Genomic DNA, 25,853 nt, shown 5'->3' with positions numbered 1-25,853 from the left:
GAGAATTTTGCATCTCACTTCCCTGCTGTCTCAGTGAAATGGAAGGTGCTTCTGCCACGCGCATGTGGGGTGAGGCTTCAAACCCTTTGCTCCGGTTCTGAATGTGCAAAGCATTAGCGAGCCTCAGCCAAAGCCATAAACTTCAACCGGCCACAAGAGTGTGCACGTGAGATGACTGCAATTTTTTCCTGCCAAACCAGAATTAGCCGGTATAGGAATGAACGAGCGTGGAGATTTGAAATTGCACCGATTGGAAGAAAGCCCAGGTTAGGTTTGGGCACCTCCAAACGTACCCTTTTTAAAGCCACACGAACTGAGGCCTTGAGCTCAAAGCTCCACGAAACGCTCACCTGGCCCGACCGCGAGCGGCAGAGGAGCCTGGGCCGGGGGCACCGAGCGCACGGAGCCGGCCGGAGAGCCGAGCCGCAGCCCCCGGCATCTCCATCCAGGATGCCGGGCGACATTGCAACAGCTCTCCACGCCCAGCCGCTCAGGGGGCTCCGGGGCAAACAGCAAGTTCGGGGATCCGGGCCGGGAGCCGAGTGAGGCCGCAGCCCCGCGCGCCGCGGGCGGTGAGTATCCGGAGGCCGTGCGGCCCCGGGAGGCACCCTGGACCGCACGGGTGGCCGCTGCTCCCCGGGGACCTGGGCCAGGCGCGGCGCAGGCCGGGGGCATGGCCGGGAAGGCTGCTGGGCGATCGCCCGCAGCGCTGCGCCGAGGCGCTGGGGTAGCGGGCTGCGGGCGAGGCCATCGCGGAGCTGGCAGGGAGCTTGGGGCCAGGGCGGAGCGTGGGGACGCGCGCCTCTCTTCCCCGGCGGCCAGGACCCCCCCTCCCCCGGTGCGTCCCGCAGAGCACACGGCACCCCCCAGGACCCCAGCCGCGCGCCGCTCCCGCCTCCTCGAGTCCAGCTTGGAACTCGAAACACGCAGTGGCGGAGCGGAGAGGGGGAGACCGAGGGCTGCGGTTAGGGGACGTCCGGGGGTGCGGAAGCCTCCCCGCGCAGGCGGCCGGGACTGCGCTCGGCCCGCTTCTCCGAGGAGCTGGCAGGTTCCGAGCCCGCCGGAGAACCCGGGTGCGCGGGATGGGGCTCTCGCGGTGTCGGGGAAGCGGGCAGAACGCGGAGCCCCGGAGCGGGGCGCGCGCAAGCCCAGGGTGCTCAGATGCGGGTCCCGCCGTGGGGAGGAAAGGGAGACCAACCGGGGCGAGGGATGCGGGGCGGCCATTACCCGGCCGGACGCCGCCAAGGCCATTGGCGAGGTTTTAGGAAACTGAATCGTGCTTACCAATTAAGTCGTTTTCTTTCCGCTGGAAAGTTGATTCAGGCTAATTAGCAAGGATAAATGAGGATTATTATTGAGAATTAGAAAGATTCCTTTTCGCCTTGTCTGGCGTGTGTGTGAGTATGTGTGTGTGTGTGTGTGTGTGAGAGAGAGAGAGAGAGAGAGAGAGAGGGAGAGAGATGGGGAGAGGGTGAATAAAGTAGGCTTTGGAATCCCTCAGGCCTGGCTCCACCACCTGCTAGTTTGACCTCTAAGCTTCACTGTCCACATTCGACCGTAGCCTCAGTTTCCTCGTCTGTGAAATGGGATATTAATGCCAACTGGACAGGATCGGTATGGAGAAACCACTCAGCACAATCCCTGACCCATAGAAGGCATTTATATATTCAGTTCTTTCCAGTACAGCGTGAACCCAGGGGACGTTTCCTTTTCTCCTGCACTGGCCTCTGTGCACTTGCTCCGCTTCCCAACCATCGAGGTTCTAACCTCTCAGCCTGTTGGGCTCAAGTGCGCTCCCTAAAGCCCAAGATTGCCTTGCACACCGAGTCTAGAGGGCAAAAGAACCCACAGCCCAATTGCAGGCGGTCGGGCCACTCCCCTGCATCTGATGAGAACCAGTTACCGTCCTACTCTGTCCACCTGTAATTTGTTTTCACTGGGCACTCTCCCCTTTGCTCGCCATTTATAAAGCACTCGCCGCATGCTAACATAATCATAGTAGCCAAATTAAAAGTGAATGAGTTGCTTATAAAACTTACTCTGGTAAGAGAGCTGTGGAAATTTAATTTGGTTTTAATCTCTGATACACTCCAGCTGGATCTAAATTATTTTCACCTCAACCTAGTGGCACATAAATATGCAGCTGGCCTCATCTCATAGCTTTCATGGGTTACATCATTTCCCTTCCGTTGTGATGGTTCTTCCACCATTTATGAACCCGTATTTGGGTCAAAGGAAGGTTGACTGTTGGTCCCATAATCTGCCCATTGCCTTCCTTCACTTCCTTCAGTGCAAGGCCCTAATGTTATATGCTGAGCTTCCAACAGGCCAGCCTAGAATGGGTTCCATCTTACCTGATGATCCTAGAGGAAGCCCCACACTCCATGCCTCATTTACCCCAGTGTACCCCATGCCTGTCGATGTTTTACATGTATGTCAGGATGTGGAGAAGGTGGGAGAGCTTGAAGGCCATGTGATGGAGAAAGACAGGGAGCCTGGGGACAGGGTGGTCCAGAACCATCTCTGGTTCACTTGTGTGTACTCTCTCCCTCTCTCTCTCTCTCACAGAGTGTAGACTAGGATACAATACTCAAAGAGTTATTTTGTATCTTATAATTATGTAAATGCTAAAAAGCAAACTTGGGAGTGGAGGGGGTAGAAATTTATTTTTCTGTTGTGTTCTTTTGTTTGTTTTAGTGAACCTGGTTGGACAGTAAGTAAACTGTGATTAGTCCAAACGGGTATCGCTTACAGAGAGATTTAGATAGGAAATGCTGATGGCTCTGCTGCCAGGTGTATCTTTAGGATGGGACAGAACTTCGTTTTAGCTCCCCCCGCCCTCCACCAGTCTCCGCACTGGCTACTGGTTGCTACATACACCCTCGCACCTCTTGGATAAAACTTGCCAATTAAATCCTATTTGATGTCATTTATTTATGAACAAATAATGGAAATGCCGAGAGCAGTTCAATGACAACTGCATCTCTCAACCCATAGAATAAATAATTCAGTGAGAATATCAAGTTCTTAACATTGCTTAGGGAAATGCCTGCTATTTCAACTCATGGGTTGAAAAACCATAACCTTTGTGATATTATTATTTGACACATTTTCAGAGATGTAAGTGGGCTTTAGGAAAATGCCAAGTTGTGTTGTTTTGTCTGACTAAACAGAGCTGAGCATTATCCCACAAATTTTATATGCATGATGTTATTATCATGTGCCCTCCTTAATGCCCATCACCCAATTGCACTGGGTGTTATATGCAACTGATGAATCATTAAATTCTATCTCTGAAACTAATTTTAAAAATTTAATTTTGGGACGCCTGGGTGGCTCAGTTGGTTAAGCCACTGCCTTCGGCTCAGGTCATGATCCCAGCGTCCTGGGATCGAGTCCCACATCGGGCTTCTTGCTCGGCGGGGAGCCTGCTTCTCCCTCTGCCTCTGCTGCCACTCTGTCTGCCTGTTCTCTCTCTCTCTCTCTCTCTCTGGCAAATAAATAAATAAAATCTTTTTAAAAAATTTAATTTTAAAAAATAAAAAATAAGGGCGCCTGGGTGGCTCAGTGGGTTAAGCCTCTGCCTTCGGCTCAGGTCATGATCTCGGGGTCCTGGGATTGAGTCCCGCATCGGGCTCTCTGCTCAGCAGGGGGCCTGCTTCCCTCTCTCTCTCTCTCTCTGCCTGCCTCTCTGCCTGCTTGTGATCTCTCTCTGTCAAATAAATAAATAAAATCTTTTAAAAAATAAAATAACATAAAATAAAAAAATAAAATAAAATGAGGTTATTATTACTCATATAGTTCGTTCGCTCCCCCGATTCTTCACTTTCTGGCTTCTTGGAATTTTACATACAAGTAGTAGAGACAGAGGAAAGACAACCACTGAACAGCCCTTCTGATCATTCTGTAGGTTTATCCTCTGGGCCTTGTGCCAATGCAGCTCTTTTCTGGGCTGCAGGATCTGGAAAGCAAGGGCTACCCCAATACTTCCTGTCCCCAGGCAGGCTGTCCTCTTGCTAGGGGAAAGCAGGGTAGTGGCAGGCTAGACTTCCCCAGGAAAGTGGCTCTTGAGTCATCTTCATTCTTTTTTTACCAATCCGGCCACTCATCTACCAGATGCAAAGAGCTGATCCAAATGGCATTTAAGAGATAGAGAGAGGGACTTTTATTTTGTTATCATAAAGTTAATATGTATTTATTATGATTTTTTTTTACCAACAAGGTAGATTAAAGGAGGAAAATTACTTTAAGACCATCATCCAAAGAATAATCTCCCTTAAAATTTTTTTGTTTCACTTCAGTCTTGGAGTGAATGGTTACCTATTTCTAACAAAAACAACAAAGGGATTATTGCCCACATCCAGTTTTGTAACCCACCCATGTATAATACACATCTTCTTTCCGTGTCTTCAAACAACCTTGTGCAATGAGTGATTGATTTAACATATACTCTAATGTTGGAGATTAGAAATGTTTGCAGGGGAGGAGAGTTCTCACCGTGTCAAGGTTTCATTACTATATTTACCTGAATCTTGAAGGAGGAGCAGAAGAGGAGCGGGAAGTTAGGAGAGAAGCGTGTTCCCAAAAGAGAGAAGAAGAGAAGGTCATGCCCCAAAGTTCAGGACACTGTGTCAAGGTCAAGGAGATGTAGGTGCTTTAGCAGGGCTGGAGCACAGGGACCGGGGGGGCAGATAATCTATGGAGAACCTGGCAATGGCAAAAAGGGTCTGAGCTTCATCCTAAGGATATCTTGACAGTGTGGAGAAGTCACATGACAAGATAACATTTTATCCCTCCCAGCTGTCTGCAGAGCAGGGAGGTGGAAAAGGACCCGGGCAGAGAGGAGCAATCTGGGCAGGAAGTGTAGTGGTTGAGAACTGGGTGGGTGTTTAGGACATAGAATCACTTAAAAGATAAAAATAATAACGAGGACAAGGTATGAGAGAAAGGGAAAGTCAGGATGAGCCCCAGGACAGATCCATTAAACTAATCTTCCACTGATGTCCTTGGTTCCCCAATGCCCATTTCTTCCCAATAAATTCTTAGCCGGAACCAATGCCACAGTCCAGGGATCAGCCAGCTTTTCCTAGGAAGGGTCAGAGAATAAGTATTTTAAGTTTCATGGACCACATAACCTTTAAGAAAGGTAAAAACAATTCTTAACTTGGGGGTGTGCAGAAAGAGGCTGTGGGCACTGTGCAATCCACCACAGTCCGCTTCTCTGACCCCCGCCCTCCCAACCTGTCCACACTGGAACACTGCTGAGAAAAGCCTCACCTTTGGAGGGGGTCCGCATGTATTTGGGATTATTTTTTAGACCTCCTTCCTCCATTGCAATAATATGATTTTCAATAACAACCATGTAATGGTTTGTAATAATCAGTATTTTCTTATTTTTTCTTTTGTTTTAAAATAATTAATTGGAAAAAAGAACAGATTTCTGTCTTGAAGACGTTATTCAAATTGAGTAAAACATTTCCTGTATTGATTGCATACTTCACTTTACAAACAAAAGGTTTTCACCTCACCATCTTACCCTGTTTCACTATTTTACACGTTAAACAAAATAAAATCTCCAGGTAGGCGTACAGAGTGACAGAAGTAAAGAAGTCAAGTTCTGGTTCTTCGTCTCTACAGTGACTGTGCCGTTCATCCATCTCGAACGTGCTGCTGAAGGGGGAAACATGAGACACCTTGGGGGCTGTGGACCAAACTGGGCCACAGAGAGTTCCAGTAATTCTCAGCTCCTGGGAACTTACTCTCAAGTGTGTAGCTGGGGCCACACAGGTGTGGGGGGTCAACAGTAGAACCAGGAATTCTCTGAAATAGCTCCTGTGGATAATACAGTGCTTATGAAAGGATAAGTAATAGCACCATGCTGCTTTGAAGCTTACAGATAGAAAATTAAAAACATCATAGTTTGGAACTTTGGCCAGCAAAAGATTTTTTTCAGAAGGGGAGTATTTTATCAGTGACGTCTAGATTTGCTGGCACATAGTGATCATAATAAAAAGCAGACCAACTTTTAGTTGTTTGTTCTTGTCTTAACGTTCTCTGATGATGATGCTCGAATTGCGCGCTTCCGGGTCTGAGGGCTCCCAGCGCTCTGTCCCTGGTACTGCTCGCCCAGGGCTCTGCCCTGCTGTCTTGCAGGGCTCAGCTCCACCTTCAGAACCACCCAACAATAGTTTCCACTTGTCGTGGGCAACAGTCTCTTCCAACAGTCTTCCTGAATGTGGAGGGCCCTTCACAACCACCACCCTCTTCATTCTCAGCCAGTGACCTCACTTCTACTTGACCCAAGAATTAGACCATCAAGTGTAACTTCTCCTCCCACTACTTGACATCGTCATCTCCATCCACCTGCTGCTTTGCTCCTCCTGATCAAGACCAATCCTGCTGTTCCACCACCTCCAGGATTACTATCTCTATCTCTGTCTATCCTTCTTTTACTCCTTATCCTCAGTTCTTTTACATATACTTAATTCTCATCCTAAGAAATAAAAATGAAACCAGAGTCCTTGCCTGATCTGGCATCACTGCCTCCCCTCCAGCTCCAGCCAGCCTCCAAGCCTCTTTTCTGTGTCTTGTGTATTCGACCTGAGTATCACCATTATTAGAAAGCTCTAGCTCCCATTGTAATAATAATAATAATAATAATAATAATAATAATTGGCCTTCTAGTTTACCATCTCTCCTGAGTTGTGTTCATAGAGGTTGGTCTTCCAAGGTGAATCCACTCTTTTGTACCAAAAAAAAACAAAGTTTGGACCCACAAAATGAGGACCAGATATTCTGCCAAAAGCTCTACCAAGGCAAAGCTCCCCTGAAAGGTTGTTTAGAGCCAGCTGTCTTCCTTTTGTGAGATCTTTGTTGTCACCTGTCAGTATCCATCCCAATGCTGGACACAAGGCACGGGCTTGGAGTCAGGAATACCGGGGTTCGATTCCTTGGGTTCCTGGTAGCCATACTTCCTGGTCATGGGAACTTGGGAAAGGCACTTCACTTCTCTGAGTCTATTTCCATTTCTTTAAAATATGCATAGTAATGGTTACATACAGGATGACTGTAGAGATGAAACAGGCTTCACAAAAGCACTTGCCAGTAAAAAGGCAGGAGTGTTCCCAAATCTGCATAATGACAAGATGAATCTGAAGGCCAGTTTGGTTATGGTGGGGAGGTAGAGCTGTCCAAAGAAGAAAAACTACTTTTGGCTTGCTGTTCAAGGAAATTATTTGTCATGTGTATTTCAGAAAATCTTGGAAAATGTACACAAGTCATGAAGATATTGGGTATGATTTTGAAGATGACCCCAAAGATAAGAAGACACTTAAGCCCCACCCAAACATTGACAGTGGATGGGCTTGGATGGTGGTTCTTTCCTCCTTCTTTGTGCACATCCTCATCATGGGCTCCCAGATGGCCCTGGGAGTCCTCAACGTGGAATGGCTCGAAGAATTCCATCAGAGCCGTGGCCTGACTGCATGGGTCAGCTCCCTCAGCATGGGCATCACCTTGATTGTGGGTATGTTCACATGTGACCTGTTGTAAAACTGAATTATTATAAGTTGACAATTCCCTGCTGTAAGGTTTTATATGGTCAAAACATTAGATACTAGATGTTAATGATACCTAATACTATTTTTTTTATCATGGGACAATATATATAAAATCGCGTTTACTGTTTTAGCCATTTTTTAGGTATACAGTTCATTGCCACTAAGTGCATTCATTCCCACCATCCGTCTCCAGAACCTTTTCATTGTCCCAAACTGAAACTCTGCACCCATGAAACAGCAACTCTCCTTTCCCACCTTCTTTTCACCCCTGACCATCACCATTCTATCTTTGGTCTCTATGAAAGTACCTCATATAAGTGTAGTCATACAATATGTGTCCTTTTGTGTGATATTATTATTTGGATATTATAAAAAATTTGGAGTGTTTTAAAATTTGATCATTTAAAAAACTCTCTTTTACCCCAAACTCTTTTCTTGACTGCTCTAATTCATTACATATTATTACAGATCTGTTTATTTAATATTTGGAAATACTTGTAAAAGATAAAAATTCTAGAGAAAACACCACAAAAGGCAAGTGACGATCTTATTTCAGAGTTTCTATGATTTAATTTGAAATACTGATCATACGCTGTTGAAAAATCTATTGAACTGCTTTTAGAAAAGTTACTGATGTAGCTAACAAGAAGGAATAATAATGTATTTTCTAATTAAACCTAACCACACACCAGTCCGTGAAAGTCATTCTCATGCAGTTGGAAATGCCAAGCTAGAAAGTTATCATAAATAACTGTTATTATGGCTTATGTGTTTCCTTTTGGGAACTAAACACTTTTTACTGTCAACTAATATTTAATAAGCATCTATTATATACCAGGTGTTTTCCCTTACATTATCTCTTGAAAGTAAAAACCACAATTTTACATCGAAATTTGTTATATTTATTTTTATTTATTATTTTAGAGAGCATGCACACAAGTCGGTGGGGGACAGAGAGAATCTTAAGCAGGCTCCATGCGGAGCACCAGAGTCCCACTCAGAGCTGGATCTCAGGACTCTGAAATCATGACCTGAGCCAAAACCAAGAGTCCAACACTTAACCAACTGAGCCAACCAGCACCCCTATATTGACTTTTTTAAAAATTTCTAGTATTCACGAAATTACACTGGAAACATAAATAGCCTCGAATCATTTTCTGGTTCTGTGAGAGTCTGTGTATGACAGGCATCTCTGTGTTTGATGGGAGTCTCCCTGAAAAGTGATTTCCACATTGGTAATTAACTCCTTGAATCCAATTCCAAGATTTGTTGATCTTGGCTGGCATTCAGTCAATGTTATTTTGGATAATACAAACAACGTTAATAACAGTGGTAGTGCTAATGATGGAAAACAAAGACAAAGTATTATTTCTCAAGATGTGTGTGGAGTATATGTTTATCAAAGGGAATTAATAGTAATCTGGTTTTAAAATTACATAAGGGCACCATTACATGTGGGAGGGAATTGCCGGTAAATCATCTGGCCTGCAACATTTAGGAACTGACTCCTTCAACCCTACTTTGACCTTGTTAAAACTAGGATATCATCGTTAAGAAGTAGGAAGGTTTACTTGAGAGTAGGCAATGTGTTAGTTTTATGTTGGATGTGAGTCAACCTTCTCAATAAGTCAGTGAAGGAAAACTGTTTCTAGAATACCTAACATCCAGGTTTTTACCTTTTTTTTTAAAGATTTTATTCATTTATTTGAGAGAGAGAGAGTAGAGTACAAGAGAGAAGAGTACAAGTTGGGGGAGGGGCAGAGGGAGAGGGAGGAGCAAACTCCAGGACTCTGGGATTACCACCCAAGCCAATGGCAGATGCCTAACCGACTGAGCCACCCAGGCGTCCAATTTTTACCTTTTTAAAAATAAATCTTTAAGGGGCGCTTGGCTGGCTCAGTCCATGGAGCATGAGACTCTTGATCTTGGGGTTTTGAGTTCGAGCCCCACATTGGGTGTAGAGATTACTTAAAAATAAAATCTTTTTTAAAAAATCTTTAAGGGATAGAACAAGATACTTACAGATTCAATCTAGGAAGTATGTGTCCACCACAAAAAAGAAGACTCAGTGAAAAGCCAGGATAGGAAATGTCCCATTATTTTCCAAATCACCCAGTGAGGTTGTCTCATACATTATTATGTGTTTCACAAGCTCTACCAAAATAAGCAGTGGGAACCAGTCCTGAAAGTCTTGGAAATGATTTTGAATATGACCCCCAAAATAAGAACACCTAACTCATAGCGATGGTGAAATGTGATGGTCCTCCTTGACTTAATTGGGAGATAACTATATATTCAAAATTCTGTTTGAGAGTCCATACATCCCAGACAGTGTCATTTCAGCTTGTAGACTAACCTCTCTACAGGAAAGGCACCTGCTCAATAAATATCTTGGGTCTTAGAAATCATAACACAGCAAGGTTCATAGTTATATAAATAAAAGGTCTTTTATCCTATCATGGTCCTAAATTGCTGTTCGTTATCTTAAGCTGCCTGATAAAGGATTGCTGCAGAGCTGTTGGGTGTTTTCCAAGCCAGAAGCCTGCAGTACATCTCTCCTTTATTTGCTGCTTAACCATATGCCACATGCACGTTATGTCCATGATCTCCTTTGATCCCACAGCCCCACCAGCACCAGCCCATTGTCTCTATCTCACAGAATAAGAACACACAATGTCCACAGACTTCAAGGAACTTACTGGAGGTTGAACAACCAATGAGCGTGAAAGAGTCTCCAAAGCTGGTCCACTGGACTCAGAATTATGTCTACTACACCCTACTGCCCGTCACTCCGTCATATGAGAACTGAGAATATGTGTGAAGTAAATAAATAGAAATTGTTCTCATTTTCCAATCATTGTGAGCCCATTTAGGTTTTCTCCTTTAAATTAAAAAAAAAAAAAAAAAAATTCTGTGATCTACGTTGCAGAGTTGAAAGCCCTCCCTCTCTCTTGGGCAGCGGCTTGCATGTAAGAAACTTGATAATTTCATTCTTTGCTAGCACGGACTTTGCCAGTTTCCTGCTGAAAGTCCCACTTTTTAACAAAATGGAATCACCTCTGTCGTCCCTACAGCAGCCTCGGTGACAGCAATGGGAAGCATTCTTGGTGGAAGCCATGTTAGGGACATCTGCAGGCTGCAAGAGGTCACTGTCTTGCTAAGCAGAGTTAGAGTGGTGGTTGCCAGTCCTCGCTGCACATCAGATCCACATGGGGAACTTTAAAAACCCTGCCTCTCACGCTGCACCTCGACCATCAAATTAAAATCGACCATCAAATCAAAATCTCTTGGGATGGGATCCGAGCATCAGGTTTTTTTTTAAGATCCTAAGTGACTCCGTGCTCAGCCTAGGCAGAGAGTCATTGAGGTAGAGGCTCTGAACTCCTTACCGCAGGGAAGGGTGAGCCCTGGTGGCCAGGAGTTCAATGAACTATGTACTTTCATCCGTGACTGTATGTCAAGTTCACTGGGACAGGAAAGAAATTAGAATTTCCTCATGGTGTTCCCTGCAGCTCTATTATGTGGGAAATGGGCCAAAATTAGATTCCTTCTGCAGAGGAGGGAGTCTGTGTCTCATCCCAGAACACTGAATTGCTCTGCAGAAGTGGGAATCATAGCCAGATGACTGTCCCTGCACCTGCCTTGCCCCTTGTCCTTAGACTGCGTGGGCAGTTCGTTGCATTTTGGTAAAATGCTAATTTGATCTTGGAGATTCCAGCTGAGCATCCGTAATGATGCGAAAATGGAGCAGAATCAGAACGCTTGGGTCCGGCTTCCTTATTTTGACCGATCTGTGTTTTGCAGCCGTGGAGGGGTCACAGCATTTCTGGGACTAACTTTGCCGGTTGGGGCTGACTTTGCCTGTCTGCGAGTCGTAAATGACAAAGGCTCCACCCTGTGAGAGATGAGGAACTGAAAAGCCGGGAAGTGTCGTCATCTTACCTTATTATCAGTAAAGCAATGCATCCTTTCTTTTTGATATACGACATTTCTCCAGACAGGAGTATCTGCTCGTACTTGGGGGAATTCCACCTCCCTCCTTTTTCCCCACATGCTTTCCTAACGCAGTGTTTCAGAAATGTGCAGTATCACAGAAAAACTTGCTTCTGGGCCCTTTCTGTAACATGGAAAACATGATCATGTTCCTGAACTGCGATCTGGTGAACTGTCATCGCTTAAACGGCTGATTAACAGCCAACAGATGAGTTGTGCCTTTTTCTCTTTTTTATCCACTCATCAGAGATTCCAATAGTGAAGCGACTGTGGGTTTAGGAAAATAAAAATCTTTGTGGGGCGCCTGGGTGGCTCAGTTGGTTAAGCATCTGACTTTTGATTTTGGGCTCAGGTCATTATGTCAGGGTTGTGGGATCGAACCCTGTCCTGGACTCCACACTCATCTGCTTGAGATTCTCTCCCTCTGCCTCTCCCCCCAATCAGGCACATGCTCTCGCGCTCTCTCGCTCTCTCACAAATAAAAATCTTTTTTAAAAAATATTTATGGGGGCACCTGGGTGGCTCAGTTGGTTAAGTGGCTGCCTTTGGCTCAGGTCATGATCTCAGGGTCCTGGGCTCGAGCCCTGCATCTGGCTCCCTGCTCAGCAGGGAAATCTGCTTTTCCCTTTCCCTCTGCCTGCCACTCTGCCTACTTGTGCTCTCACTCTCTGTCAAATAAATAAAATCTTCTAAAAAAATAAATAAGAAATTAAAAAGTATTTGTGAAGAAATCAAAGACACACTTTCAACTTATGGTTTCTGAATTTCAGTTGTCCCCAATAATTCCCTCAGATGTTTATATCAATGTGTTTGGTTTATATATTATTTATATAGTGTGCTCATTTTATAATATATAACAGTATATTTATGTAAAATATATTTACTATACTGTGTATTTTAAGAGGTTTACCTGCTAAGTTATTTTCTAATGCACCAGGGTTCATTAAATTAATAAATCATTGCCTTCATAATTTTTAAGATTAGGCCTGCTCAAGAAAAAAAATTCATTAGCAAACTGTGCATCCAAATATGTACATGCATATAGGTAGAACTTTAAAGGAAGATTTTATTTCAGTTTGAACTAAAAGGGGAAGCTCCTTAGAGTTAAACAAACTTTTTTTTTTTTTTTTTTTTAAGATTTTGTTTATTTGACAGACAGAGATCACAAGTAGGCAGAGAGGCAGACAGAGAGGAAGGGAAGCAGGCTCCCTGCTGAGCAGAGAGCCCGATATGGGGCTCTATCCCAGGACCCTGGGATCATGACCCGAGGCGAAGGCAGAGGCTTTAACCCACTGAGCCACCCAGGTGCCCCAGAGTTAAACAAACTTTTAACCTGAAATACTCCCACCAGAATATAGGGTTTCATAACTATGAAAAGTAATAATGATCAAAAATAAGATGATTTTTTAAATGTACCCTCTTACTGAATATTGACTACAGCCTCCCATTTTATTGCTAAAATATAGATTGCTTTTTGCACAGGGAATCATGGATCCCAACGCAAGCATTAAGCTTCTGTGACATCAGAAGTTACCACAGGATCGCCAGGGTGGCTCAGTCGGTTCAGCATCTGGCTCCTGATCTCAGCTCAGGTTTTGATCTCAGGGGGTGTTCAAATCCCGCACTGGGCTCCATGCTGGGCATAGAGCCTAGTAATAAAAATGAATGAATGAATGAATGAATGAATGACTATCAGGAAAAAAACAGAGGTTGACAAAAACCAGAGTGTCACAAGAAAGTAAGCAGCCAGGACATAACGGCATACAATACTATACTGCTGTGAGCCCGGCACTGTCTGTGGACCAAGGTGTATTTCTGAGTCTTCACACACTGTCATTAAAATCCATAGCCTGGTGGGGCCGGCCTGGGACTGAGAGTCAGCAGGGGCTGAAGTACAGTATGAAGCAATGAGAAGTTCTTTGCAACACGGTTTGCATCCAGGTGTCCTCATGAAAATACGCTATCAGTTCTTTGCTGGAAGCATGGGAGTCCTGAGAACCCCCTAGCTGTACTCCCCCTAGGTCTGGAATCAAAAACTCAAATAACAAGTAATGTAAGTGAGGGCAGGAGGCCAAGTACGGGACCAAAGGGAGGGGTGATGACTACAGCAAACTAGGAGTGTGGGCATAGGGAATCGGAAAGCGATGGCACTGCTCCAGCCCATCTTGGCTGTGTGGGAAACTGCGGGATTCTGTGTCGCCATTGGATTTCTTGGGAATGCTCTTAATTTTTAAATGCTGGCAACTGATTCAAAACATCTTTTAAAGATTTTATTTACTTATTTCAGAAAGAGAGAGTGAGAGCAGGAGTGGTGGGGAGTGGCAGGCAGAGGGAGAGAGAGAAACAGGTTTCCCGCTGAGCAGGGAGCCCAACATGGGGCTAGATCCCAAGACCCCAGGATCATGACCTGAGCTGATGGCAGACGCCCAACCAACCGAGCCACCCAGGTGCCCCAAAACATCTTTTAAACTATGTTCTGGATAAACAAAATACATCCACAGGCTGAATAAGCCCATAGACCGCTAGTTTTCAGACCTACCTGTGCTGTAGACAAGAGAACGAACTCACTCATTTGTCTGTTTATTTCAGGTCTGCCTTTCTTGAAAACCTAGAACCTTGTGCTCTCCAGCGAAATTACTGAAACCCATCTTTGCATGCTAAAAGCTATTTGCATATAACGCAATGGGGGTTTGGATTCGTTTTATTTAATAGCCCTACTAATGTTTTATTCTTTGTCTTCACGTGCGGATTTTAGAGGAAAGCATGAAAATAAAACACCATCAGTCAATTCCCTTTCCAATGTCCCACCACAGGACCTTTCATCGGCTTGTTTATTAACACTTGTGGGTGTCGCCGGACCGCGATAATCGGAGGGCTGGTGAACTCGCTGGGCTGGGTACTGAGCGCCTACGCCGCAAACGTGCATTATCTCTTTATTACCTTTGGAGTGACAGCTGGTAAGCATATTGATTTTTTTAGCCTTAATTTTAAATATATTTGTTGGGCATTTTGACAATGAATAATTGTGGAGGAAAGAAAGCCATTAAAATAGTTTGTCCTTTTTTTTTTTTTTTAAGATGGTATTTATTTGGGACAATGTGCAAGAGAGCACAAGGGGGCGGGAGGGTAGAGAGGGACAGCGAAAAGCAGACTCCCTGCTGAGCAGAGAGCCTGGTGGTGTGGCCCCATCCCAGGAACCTGGGATCATGACCTGAGCTGAAGGCAGACACTTAACCCACTGAGCCACTCAGGCATCCCATGTTTTGTCCTTCTTTTCTTCCACCCCACTTCACCAAATACTCCAGGAAATACTTTTTAACATAAGATATTAAATATGCCTTACATGTGGAAAAACAACCTAACAAGTGTACTTGGCCTTCCTATTAGAATTTAATTAAATTTTTTATGATTGGTTCCAAGTGCTTGTCTTCTCTCTTACGAGGAATAGGAAAAGAAAAGTAATAATACAGACGTAGATGAATGGACTGAATATTAAGAAAACTAATAACATTCTCTCATTTAATAACTACAGAATGGAGCATGAATCATAGAATAATTATTTTCTCCTTCAGCCCTATTCAAATGAATGAAATAGCAGCAAAATTCACATATATGTAGACTCTTAAAAAGCAAATCTAGGTCACTGGCTACCAGGCAGCATGGTTTACAAATCCATTCTGCAAAATACATTCCCAGCTATAATTTCCTTTATCAATAGGTAGCAGGATTCACATAGATAAGAAGCAGTTTCTTACTTGTACAATTGGATTGCCGTGAACCAGATCCAGCCTGACTTTCTTTTTGAGTACAGAGCTACCGTCCTAATAATGACACATTGGCAGAAGTGTTGGTATAAGAGGTAAAAGTTAGAATTTGGAAACCTTGCTCCCCCCCACCACTTACTATCCAGTGACTTTGGGCAAATTACTTAACCTACTCATACCTCAGTTTCCCTATCTGCAAAATGGGATCATTAAGAGTGCTTGGTTTAGGGGCGCCTGGGTGGCTCAGTGGGTTAATCCTCTGCCTTCAGCTCAGGTCATGATCCCAGGGTCCTGGGATCGAGCCCCACATCTGGCTCTCTGCTCAGCAGGGAGCCTGCTTCCTCCCCTTTCTCTGCCTGCCTCTCTGCCTGCTTGTGATCTCTCTCTGTCAACTAAATAAATAAAATCTTTAAAAAAAAAAAAAAGAGTGCTTGGTTTACAGGGTTGTTGAAATGATTAGAAGATCATCTGTATAAAGCACTTAGCATGATGCTTGTCACAAAATAGAGTTCTCAGTAAGTGTTAGCTAATATGCAATTATCATATAGAATGTAACATTCTTATAATGAGCTTAAGGGCATGCTTTATGATAGCAGGAGACGTGAACACACCTGCTCACCAAAAAGTTGGCAAGTTGGTTCTCCGTAATTTACACCGATCCACATCTACACATAAAGCTCTTCTTTGTCCTTTGAAGCATAGTTTGGAAACCATTGATCTGAAGGACTTGGTAACAGTTCTTCAAGAGTAATTTAAGATGTTTCCCGTGAGTGTTTTAGAAACTTTCCCCCAAGCACTCCAATGTATAGAGTCCACACAGAGGTTTTCATACTAAAGGTGAGGAAATGAACACTCCTGCTGAGCCTACAGAGCCACACCAGGGTCACTGCGCAGACCCCTGGCACCCCGTGAACGGGATGTGATAGTGGTTGATTATACAGACACTTAACCCTACAAAATGGGACTTGAGATTAAGTCTCATCATTTAGACATTCCTATGATTAGCGTCTTTGTTTACATGAACTTTATTTCTTGCAGTTGTTTATTGACCTGCAATTAATATTGTTTCCATATTCTTTTTTTAATTTTTTAAATTTTTTAAATTAAATTTTTTAAAAAGAATATTGTTTCCATATTACTTTTTTATTCTTTTTTCTTAAGATTTTATTTATTTATTTGTCAGAGAGAAAGAGAGCACAAGTGGGGGTAGCAGCAGGCAGAGGCAGAGGAGAAGCAGGCTCCCCGCTGAGCAGGGAGCCCAATGTGGGTCTCGATCCCAGGACCCCAGGATCATAACCTGAGCGGAAGGCAGATGCTTAACCGACTGAGCCACCTAGGTGTCCCATTTTATTGTTTCCATATTCATTCACTTATATATTTAACAAATATTTCTGGACCCAAGAACGTAGGAGAAAAATCAGAGGGCTGGTGAAAGGAAAGTGTGTCTTGAGACAGTCTATTGCTTCCACTTTTTATACAGGAAAAGCCCAAAGAAATTCTCGAAAAATAAATGTATCCACTTCCCACACAAACATATATCTAACTATATGTAACTGGAAAATCCAGCTAAATCAGTTAGCTTATACAGACAAAATCCTGGGCTGTCATTAGGGAGGCATGTGGAAACTGATTGGCAATCTAGCCCCTATTTAACAGAAAAGAAAGATGGGAAGATCTTAAAAAAGCAAGTGCTTAAAAGATATATTTCACTGTACAATTTGCATTTAGGAAAAAAAAAAAACTTTATTGATATCCTTCTTCCTTCCAAAAAGCATTTGAGACAGTTTTGTTTGTATCTCTCTCTCTCTCTCTCTCTCTTTTTTAACACCTAGACAATTAAAACTATGTAGGAGTATCCTTCTATTAAGCAGGAAAAGAATGTCTGTTTGAGCAAACTTAGTTAGCCAAGGAAGTCTGGACTGAATTTCTTCAGCCTTAGCAGAGCTCCATTTTCTTAAGACTGTTTCCTAAAGACATCTTTTCTCCCATCCACACTGACCCAAGATCACAGGATTTTTTTTTTCTCTCCCCTTCTAGACCTCTTTCCTCTACTTGACTGGGAGGGCTATGGTAAAGAATTGTTCTAGGACCCTGCCCAGGGCTAGACATTAACGGGTCCTTGACTGACCACTTGGCTAAAACCCTTATCCTCTGGGATGCCTGGGTGGCTCAGTTGGTTGGACGACTGCCTTCGGCTCAGGTCATGATCCTGGAGTCCCGGAATCGAGTCCCGCATCAGGCTGCCGGCTCTGCAGAGAGTCTGCTTCTCTCACTGACCTTCTTCTCCTCGCTCATGCTCTCTCTCACTGTCTCTCTCTCAAATAAATAAGTAAAATCTTTAAAAAAAAAAAAAAAACCCATATCCCCAAGGCCTGTCCTATAAGCTCACGGAATAATTGTGCCCATAACAGACAGCAAAACCACATGAGGAAGGGGATTCTGTAAAGGGCATGAATAGTGTAACAGGGAAATAGATACTTATAACATCGGGCATGGATTTCTTTTTTCCTCACACATGGGAGCATCCATTATTCACACTAAGTTAGAATGAGTGCTGCTTTTAGGCTTGGGTACCTCAGTTCTCTCCCTATTAATCTTTTTATTCCACTGTTGTTTAGAAATCCATAACCACATTAAATTTAGGATGTTGGTTATTGTCAGTAACAAAGCAAGATTTTTTAAAAATTAAACTTATCTTGTGCTCTCAGCAAAATCCAGATGACAAATTTCACAGACAAATGACCCAGTTTCGTCAACAAATTTCAAGAAAAAAGAGAGTTAAATTTCAAGGAAAAAAAAAATTTAAGGAGGATTAAGATTCAATAGGGGCAACTGGGTGGGCCTTATTTGGATCATGATTAAAGAGACGGGTTTTTTAAAAATATAGTCATTTATGAGACAATTCGAAATGTGAACACCTTCTAGATATTTCATGATATCAAGAAATTATTCATTCTATCAGTTAAGATATATTGATTATGCTGGTTAAAGAATTCTTCTATTAGAGATTTATACTAAAATATTTGCACTTGAAATGATGTATGTGAGATTTGCTTTACAATTGGAGGAAAGAGTTATGTTTATGGGCTATTAAATACTTTTCTCTGCCCTTTAGATATTAGGAAATGAGAAATTCTTTTTTTTGTGGACATCAACATCATAAAAATTAATCCAGAGTTCAGTTCAAAATTACCGATAGCTGTTTTCTTCATGCTTATTTCTCCCATAATGCAAGTAATTATTATTACCCTCACTGAGGCTTGCAAAGGGGCTTGGGGACCTGACCCCACCTCTGCTGGAAATCACTTAGAAGCTTAATTGTTCTCAAAACAAGGGTATCCACCCTCACGACTGGTTGAGGATCATTGACTTCTGACAGTTGCTGTAAATATCACTGCTTTCAGGTAAATAAAGGAGGCGGGTTGCTTCTGGAGGTTTCTTTTAGAAATTCGGGCTGAAGCAAAATCCTTCTTCAAAATCCTACGGGCCAGGGGTGGGGGGAGGGCTATGAGCGGTTTAGTGGGGGAGGCAGTGAGCAGCGGAAAAAGGAACAGGCTGGGCAGTGGGGTCTGAATTCCGCCCAGGATTCTCCAGTTTCCTGCAGCAGGGTCTTGGGAAAATAACTTAACTCCTCATGAGGTTCAAAAGAAGAGCATAGGGATGCCTGGCTGGCTCAGTCTGAAAAGCATGCAACTCTTGATCTGTGGTTTGTGAGTTCAAGCCCCACGTTGGGTGTAGAGATTACCTAAATAAATAAAACTTAAAAAAAAAAAAAGTAGAACCACATCTAACTTCCGGGTTATTGTGAATACCCAATTACATAAAGCCTATGAAGCAAGTAGCCCAACATTGCTCCTCAATTAATGGTAATGACTTTTATAATTGTATATAGGATGGTTCTGGTCTTTTTTTAAAATCAAGTATTTCTGAAACTATTCAATGATAATGAACTAAGGAGACTTCGGCTCTGGGAAACAAGATTGGTCAAAGTCTCTTTTGTACTCTCATGCTGCCGTTCTGTTGTCAGGAAGTCTTAAGTATTAGAACCGTATGGCCGCATGATCACTGAAGTGGGTCTCAGGGTTTACCGCTGTCTGTACCTAGAAGTTGAGAATGCAACCCACAACCTCTTGGCCAGCATTTTATATTATTTTATTTCATTTCATTTTTTAAAACAGGTTTCATTTTTTTTAGAGCAGTTTTAGGTTCACAGCAAAATTGAGCAAAAAGTACAGAGTTTTGTTATGTCCCCTGCCCCCAACGCACACAGTCTCCCCCACCAGCCTTTTAATTTTGTCAACGGAAATTACAAACTGTTCCAATTTTCTAAGAAAGATGCAAGTGAAAATCAGAGCTGCCAATTAGCATTAGGTGGTTCTGACATCCAGTCACTGGGTATATTTATAGGTACCTTACTTTTATTCTTCCTATTAATTTGTGAATAAATGAACCCATTCCTGAGGCTTCTGCAAATTGTCCGGAATTCCTCTCCATCCGCTGGTACAAAAATACTTTCCTGGGCACTTAAGGCAATTAGCACGGACAGCAGGGTCCCAACATCCGTTCATTCTTCCATTCATCTACCTTCTCATCCGTTCATTCATTCTGATATTCTGATGTGAGGATGCTGGCTTATTTTATTATTGGAGGAGCCCATGCTGGAGGGAGATGATGGGCTGGAAGCTTCCGTGAATGACCCTAACTGTGCTTACCAACAAGGCTGCTTTTTTACCAACATTATTTCTCTGTGTAATTTAAAAAAAAGAAAGAAAGAAAGGAAGAAGGAAGGAAAGAAAGAAAGAAAGAAAGAAAGAAAGAAAGAAAGAAAGAAAGAAAGAAAGAGCATAGGGACGAATATAATGAATGGCAGATGACTTCCACATGCTGCAAATGCCGGATATGGCCATTTAATGTTGTGCTGTTTGCTTTTTCTTCCGATCCAAACCGCGCAGGCTTTGGAAGCGGGATGGCCTACCTGCCGGCGGTGGTCATGGTGGGGAGGTACTTCCAGAAGAGACGCGCCCTCGCCCAGGGCCTCAGCACCACCGGGACGGGGTTCGGCACCTTCCTCATGACGGTTTTGCTCAAGTACCTGTGCGCGGAGTACGGATGGCGGAATGCCATGTTCATCCAAGGCGCCGTGTCCTTAAACTTGTGTGTCTGCGGGGCGCTCATGAGGCCCCTCTCTCCGGAGAAAGACCCGAATGACCCAGGAGGGAAAGATCCGCGGGTCGTGCTGGCTCACTCCCCTGGATCTAGGTCCAGTGGGCCGCTGGGCGGAGCGGGAGAGAAGGGTGGCGGGCCCGGGAACGAGGAGACCGGCGCTGACGCCCCGGCCCGGGCGAGCCAGGAGAAGGCGGGGCACAGACAGACCACCTGCGCCTTCGGGGTTCTGAAGACCGCCAGCCAGCTGACCATGAGAGTCCGGAAGGGCTTCCGGGAATGGTACTCCGGCTACTTTGGGGCGGCCTCGCTCTTTACCAATCGAATGTTCGTCGCCTTTATTTTCTGGGCTCTGTTTGCCTACAGCAGCTTCGTCATCCCTTTCATCCACCTCCCGGAAATCGTCAATTTGTATAATTTATCGGAGCAAAATGATGTTTTCCCCCTGACTTCAATTATAGCAATAGTGCATATCTTTGCAAAAGTGATCCTGGGCATTGTGGCCGACTTACCTTGCATCAGCGTTTGGAATGTCTTCCTGATGGCCAACTTCACCCTTGTGCTCAGTATTTTTATTCTGCCCCTGATGCACACGTACGCTGGCCTGGCCGTCATCTGCGCGCTGATAGGCTTTTCCAGCGGTTATTTTTCCCTCATGCCTGTAGTGACTGAAGACTTGGTGGGGATTGAGCACCTGGCGAACGCCTACGGCATCATCATCTGTGCCAATGGCATCTCCGCGCTGCTGGGACCACCTTTCGCAGGTAAACCACGCAAGGTTTTAAGAGCTTAGAGTACACGTGGAGAGCGAGGTTGCGTTCTCATTCATATTTTGAAGTCCAAGATAAATAAGAAAGAAGTTCCCATTTGTGTATATGCTCCTTTTTGTTCCCATTCCAGTCCCCCAACTTCTCATTTGTAAATGTTAGCAAGGTAATGGTCATTCTTTCAAGCAGAATGTACAGGAACGTTTGGTCTCTATCTTCAAGGGAAGTTGGCCAGGCTGGTAAAGTGGGCAGTGGAATGGTGCAGAACCCCTGCCCCAGTCGGGAAGAGGCAGCTTCTACCCAACTCTAGCTGATTTCTGTTACCAAGAAACATGGAAAATTATTACCAAATCCTCTATTGTTAGCCACCCCCCAAGAAAAACTAGGAACTCTGGGCTCTTCGTTGACCATTTCCAGATTTTTTAAATTTAATTTAATTTATATAGTTGACATATATTACATTAGTTTCAGGTGTACAACATAGGGGTTCAACAATCATGTGCATAATGAATTGCTCACCGTGAGAACCATGACAGTTCCAAATCTTTAAAACACTGTGTGTGGGTCCCACACAACACATCTATGAGCTGGATCTAGCCCCATAGGAGTTTCTTGCCTCTGCTATCATCATTGCCACAAACTTAGCGGCTTAAAACAATACATATTTATAATCTTATAGTTCTAGGGGTTAGGAGGCTAAGTTAGATCACAATGAGTTAAAATCGAGGTGTCCACAGAACTACGTTCTTTCTGGAGGCTCTATGAAGGATTTCTTTCCTTCTTTCTTTCTTTTTTTTTTTTTTGCCTTTTCAGCTTCTAGAGACTGCCTGCATCTGGGGTTCCTAGCCTCTTCCAGCCTCTTCTAAGCCGGTGATGCAGCAGTGGTCACAGACCTCTCTCTGATTTTGATTCTCTGCCTCCTTCTTTCATTGATAAAGGCGCCCAGGTTACACTGGGTCTGCAGGACAACCGTGATAACCCCCATCACATCATATCTGCAGAGTCTCTTTGGCCACCTAATGTAACCTTCACAGGTTTCGGGGATTAGGACATGAGCAGTTTGGGAGTGTTGGGGCATTCTGCCCACCAAAGGCCCAGAGCCTGCCAGGTGACCACAGCCGGAACGAGCTCTCTCAGAAGTGTTCACCACAGTTCGGTGGAGAACTTGATTCTTGCAATGGGCGTACCAGCAATCCCAAGCACCCAGGGGTCCTGCAGCAGCTAGGACATCTCTGAACCTGGGGTTTGTGGAAAGAACACAGGATCAGCAGGTAGGCTTAATCCCCAAGAGGCCAGGTACTGGGCAAAGGTGACAAGGTCCCCCCTCTGTCAAAGATTGGAGGCAGGAGTTCACATAGAGTGGCTGGGGCTGGAGCCATGCAAAAGTGCTGTCCCAAGGTGTCCCTCCGGGCTGCCCAGCCAGGACCGGTGGCCGTTTTGATTCTCCGCCTCCTTCTTTCATTGATAAAGAGTTTATGGAGGCTGCTGGAGGTTTTGTGCAGTATTGTAAGCTGACTCGGCAGAGCCTGACATGTTCAAATGCCCACACTCCCTGCCCATCTGGCCCCTCCTGGCCCTTCATTCTCATATCCTTTGCAGGAATATCTCTTCCAGGGAACCCCATGTGCAGGACAAAGCCTTCCCCGCCCCTTCCTTTCTGGTCTCTCGAGGGATCATAGAGTCATCTCCCATCCTAGGACCCCACTGGCAGAAGGCTTGTTTCAACACATTTACTTTGAAGTGCCCCGCAGAATTTGATGTTCAAGACATCATGGTTTTTTGTCTATACAGCTGACAATTTGACAGCTGGTTGACTAAAGGCTTAAGAACCAAGGTGCATTTTAGGAAACCCAGTGGCCGCCTATGGGGGCCCCTCCTGGGCTAAGCTGCTCCTGTTCTCTCCCTGTGCACAGAGACGCAGGCTCAGAATTTCTAGGTGAGAGTGAATAACTACAGCTGTGCAGCAAACTATATTGGCAGCTGTAAGGTCAGAACTCGTTCAGTGATTGCGTGTAGAATTTTCTCTCAGGGATACATTTGGCTATAGGACAACACCCCACCAATGGTAGCTTAAACAGAGATTTAATTGTGTCACATAATCTGAGATCTATATTCAGAGATACTGGATGGTATTGGGACAGTGTCTCCAAGACCTTCCTGGCCTTTTCCTCATGCTAGTTGCCTCATGGCCACACAATGGCTGCTAAAGCTCCAGCTCCTACATCTTCATTTACACCAAAGAGGAAAATGGGAAGAAAGGCTCAGTTGCAGCCGACTTCCATTTTTATCTGATTGGCTAGAACTGCATCATACAGCTAGTCCAAGCTTCAAGGGGAACTGTATTTAGCTTCCTAGCCTCTGTACTAAAGGGAGGAAAAGAGAAAAGAATGGAGATTGGGGGTTGGTCAGGCAACCAATGGTACCTTCCAGAGATGTTAAACTGAAATATCCATTAAGGGGATGCAGACATTACCAGTGGCTCATCTACTCTCTTCTTAAGCTATATTGTCTGTGGGAATGGAATCTGTCACCGATGGTTCTTTTCATGATCCAGGCGTCCTTTCTGCTTCTAACAGTCCGTCTGGGGTTATTTTTACACTGATCTACCAGATTTCAGTAGCAACATCACAACACAGCTGTGAGGTGCGGCTTAAGCAATTCAAGATCTGTGTTCATTAAAGTACCAAAGTTGGCCAGCATGACTTCCTTATCTCATTCCCATGTCACGTCCTTCTCACTGAATAGCATTTCAGTGCACTTTTTGGAGTGGAAAAGAAGGGAATTAGAATAAGACGCAGGGGGGAGCCTGGGTGGCTCAGTGGGTTAAAGCCTCTGCCTTCAGCTCAGGTCATGATCCCAGGGTCCTGGGTTCGAGCCCCGCATCGGCCTCCCTGCTCAGCAGGGAGCCTGCTTCCCCCTCTCTTCTACTTGTGATCTCTCTCTGTCAAATAAATAAAATCTTAAAAAAAAAAAAAAGAATAAGAAGCAGGGAGTTATCGCCAAACCCCCCTTCATCAGGCGTTACCCCTGCCTGCTTAGGGTTCCTCCCTAGAAGTGGATCTGGAGCTGAATGTCATCCACCGTGGAAGGTAGAAACCATTGTATTAATGGTGAGGAACCGTCTATGAATGGGTGTCAGAGGCTGCCATGAGGACTTGAAGATCAGTGTTGTATTATGTGTCTTTAAGCCAGCAACCTCAGAGGACTCTCCTTTGTGTCTTTCTCCTCCTTGCGCTGAAGTCATGAGCTGGAAGAATGCTCAAGAGCATCACTGCCTGACTGCGTTGCATTTAATTCATTGACTTTCCAGACCAAGGAGCCAACGTTGCCATGAGATGAGGCCCGGCCTTTTACGCCTTATAGTTCAGAAGTGACTTACAGTACGAGTGACCAAATTACCACATTACATTCTTGCTAGAAATTCAAAATGGGCTAGGAATTATTACTTGCAGTGTTTGCTACAGGGAAAATTATTGTTCACATTACCTTTTTCTTTTCTAATGGGTTCAGAAATGAATGTGTTTTCCATTTTTCAAAGTGGCTTCTACTGGCATTAAGAAATCTGGCACCATTTACCAGCATGTTAGACAATCACAGAGTTCCATTTAGGCGAAGAATATACAATCAGATAGTGAAACAGACATTGCAGCTGTGTCATTTAGCAACATGAACTTCTTGATCTAATTCATTTATAATATTGTTGGGCATTCAGCTCCTCTCCTGTAAAGATGTAATAATAGTGCCTACTTTTCTAGATGTTTCCAGTGTAAAATATAGCAAAACGTGGCCACTGGATTTGACTAAGAATCTGCACATACCTCCTCTCTTTGCCTAAAATGTAACAGCCTAGCAACAATTTGCAGTGTTTTCCATCAAAGGCTGGGAAGACCTATTTAATAAATAAGAAAAACAGCCATCATTCCTCATTTGACAGACTCAAAGGAAAAGTAAATGCAATGTAATAGGGAACCAGATTTTTCTTGGAAGCTGTTGATTTGAATTGATGGTTGGATCGGGCTTGCCAAGGATGCCAGGCTCTGAACCAAGGAGCCAAGATCAGATCTGTAGGGAGAAGTGGTGAAGGATGAATGAGGTGGGCAGCTTGTCAGAAACATTATTTCTCCGAAGACTTATATCCATGCGTGCTGAGGATCAAAGCACAGAGTGAAGTCCTGTCTCTCCTGACCCGCTTTGCCTCTGACCCAGGAATGGAATCAATTCAAACTGGCAGAAATGTTAAAATGGGCACCAAAGAAAAAGGGCAGGATCCAGAGTCTTTTAAAAATAAATTTGAAGGGGGCGCCTGGGTGGCTCAGTGGGTTAAAGCCTCTGCCTTCGGCTGGGGTCATGATCCCAGGGTCCTGGGATCGAGCCCCGTATCGGGCTCTCTGCTCGCTGGGGAACCTGCTTCCCCCTCTCTCTCTCTGCCTGCCTCTCTGCCTACTTGTGATCTCTGTCAAATAAATAAATAAAATAAAATAAAAAATAAATAAATCTGAGGGACGCCTGGGTGGCTCAGTGGGTTAAAGCCTCTGCCTTCGGCTCAGGTCATGATCCCAGGGTCCTGGTATTGAGCCCCGCATCGGGCTCTCTGCTCAGCAGGAGCC

The 25,853-nt window shown here is 44.3% G+C and overlaps 1 protein-coding gene across 1 annotated transcript in view; it reads left to right on the top strand.

The window, feature by feature from the left end:
* The first annotated feature begins 476 nt into the window (after positions 1 to 476).
* Positions 477 to 25,853, top strand: part of LOC111144754 (solute carrier family 16 member 14) — a 30,641-nt gene continuing 5,264 nt past the window's right edge. The window contains exons 1-4 of the mRNA XM_022499196.1: positions 477 to 572; positions 7,254 to 7,525; positions 14,366 to 14,509; positions 20,269 to 21,243. Coding sequence (XP_022354904.1) covers positions 7,267 to 7,525; positions 14,366 to 14,509; positions 20,269 to 21,243 — 1,378 coding nt within the window. The 5' untranslated portion in view covers positions 477 to 572; positions 7,254 to 7,266. The remainder of the gene's footprint in view (positions 573 to 7,253; positions 7,526 to 14,365; positions 14,510 to 20,268; positions 21,244 to 25,853) is intronic.

This window comes from Enhydra lutris, unplaced genomic scaffold (assembly GCF_002288905.1).
Source record: "Enhydra lutris kenyoni isolate GAN:26980312 unplaced genomic scaffold, ASM228890v2 scaffoldscaffold1, whole genome shotgun sequence".
NCBI lineage: Eukaryota > Metazoa > Chordata > Mammalia > Carnivora > Mustelidae > Enhydra > Enhydra lutris.
The sequence above is the reverse complement of the archived record's forward strand: the minus strand, read 5'-3'. Positions and strand labels throughout refer to the sequence as shown.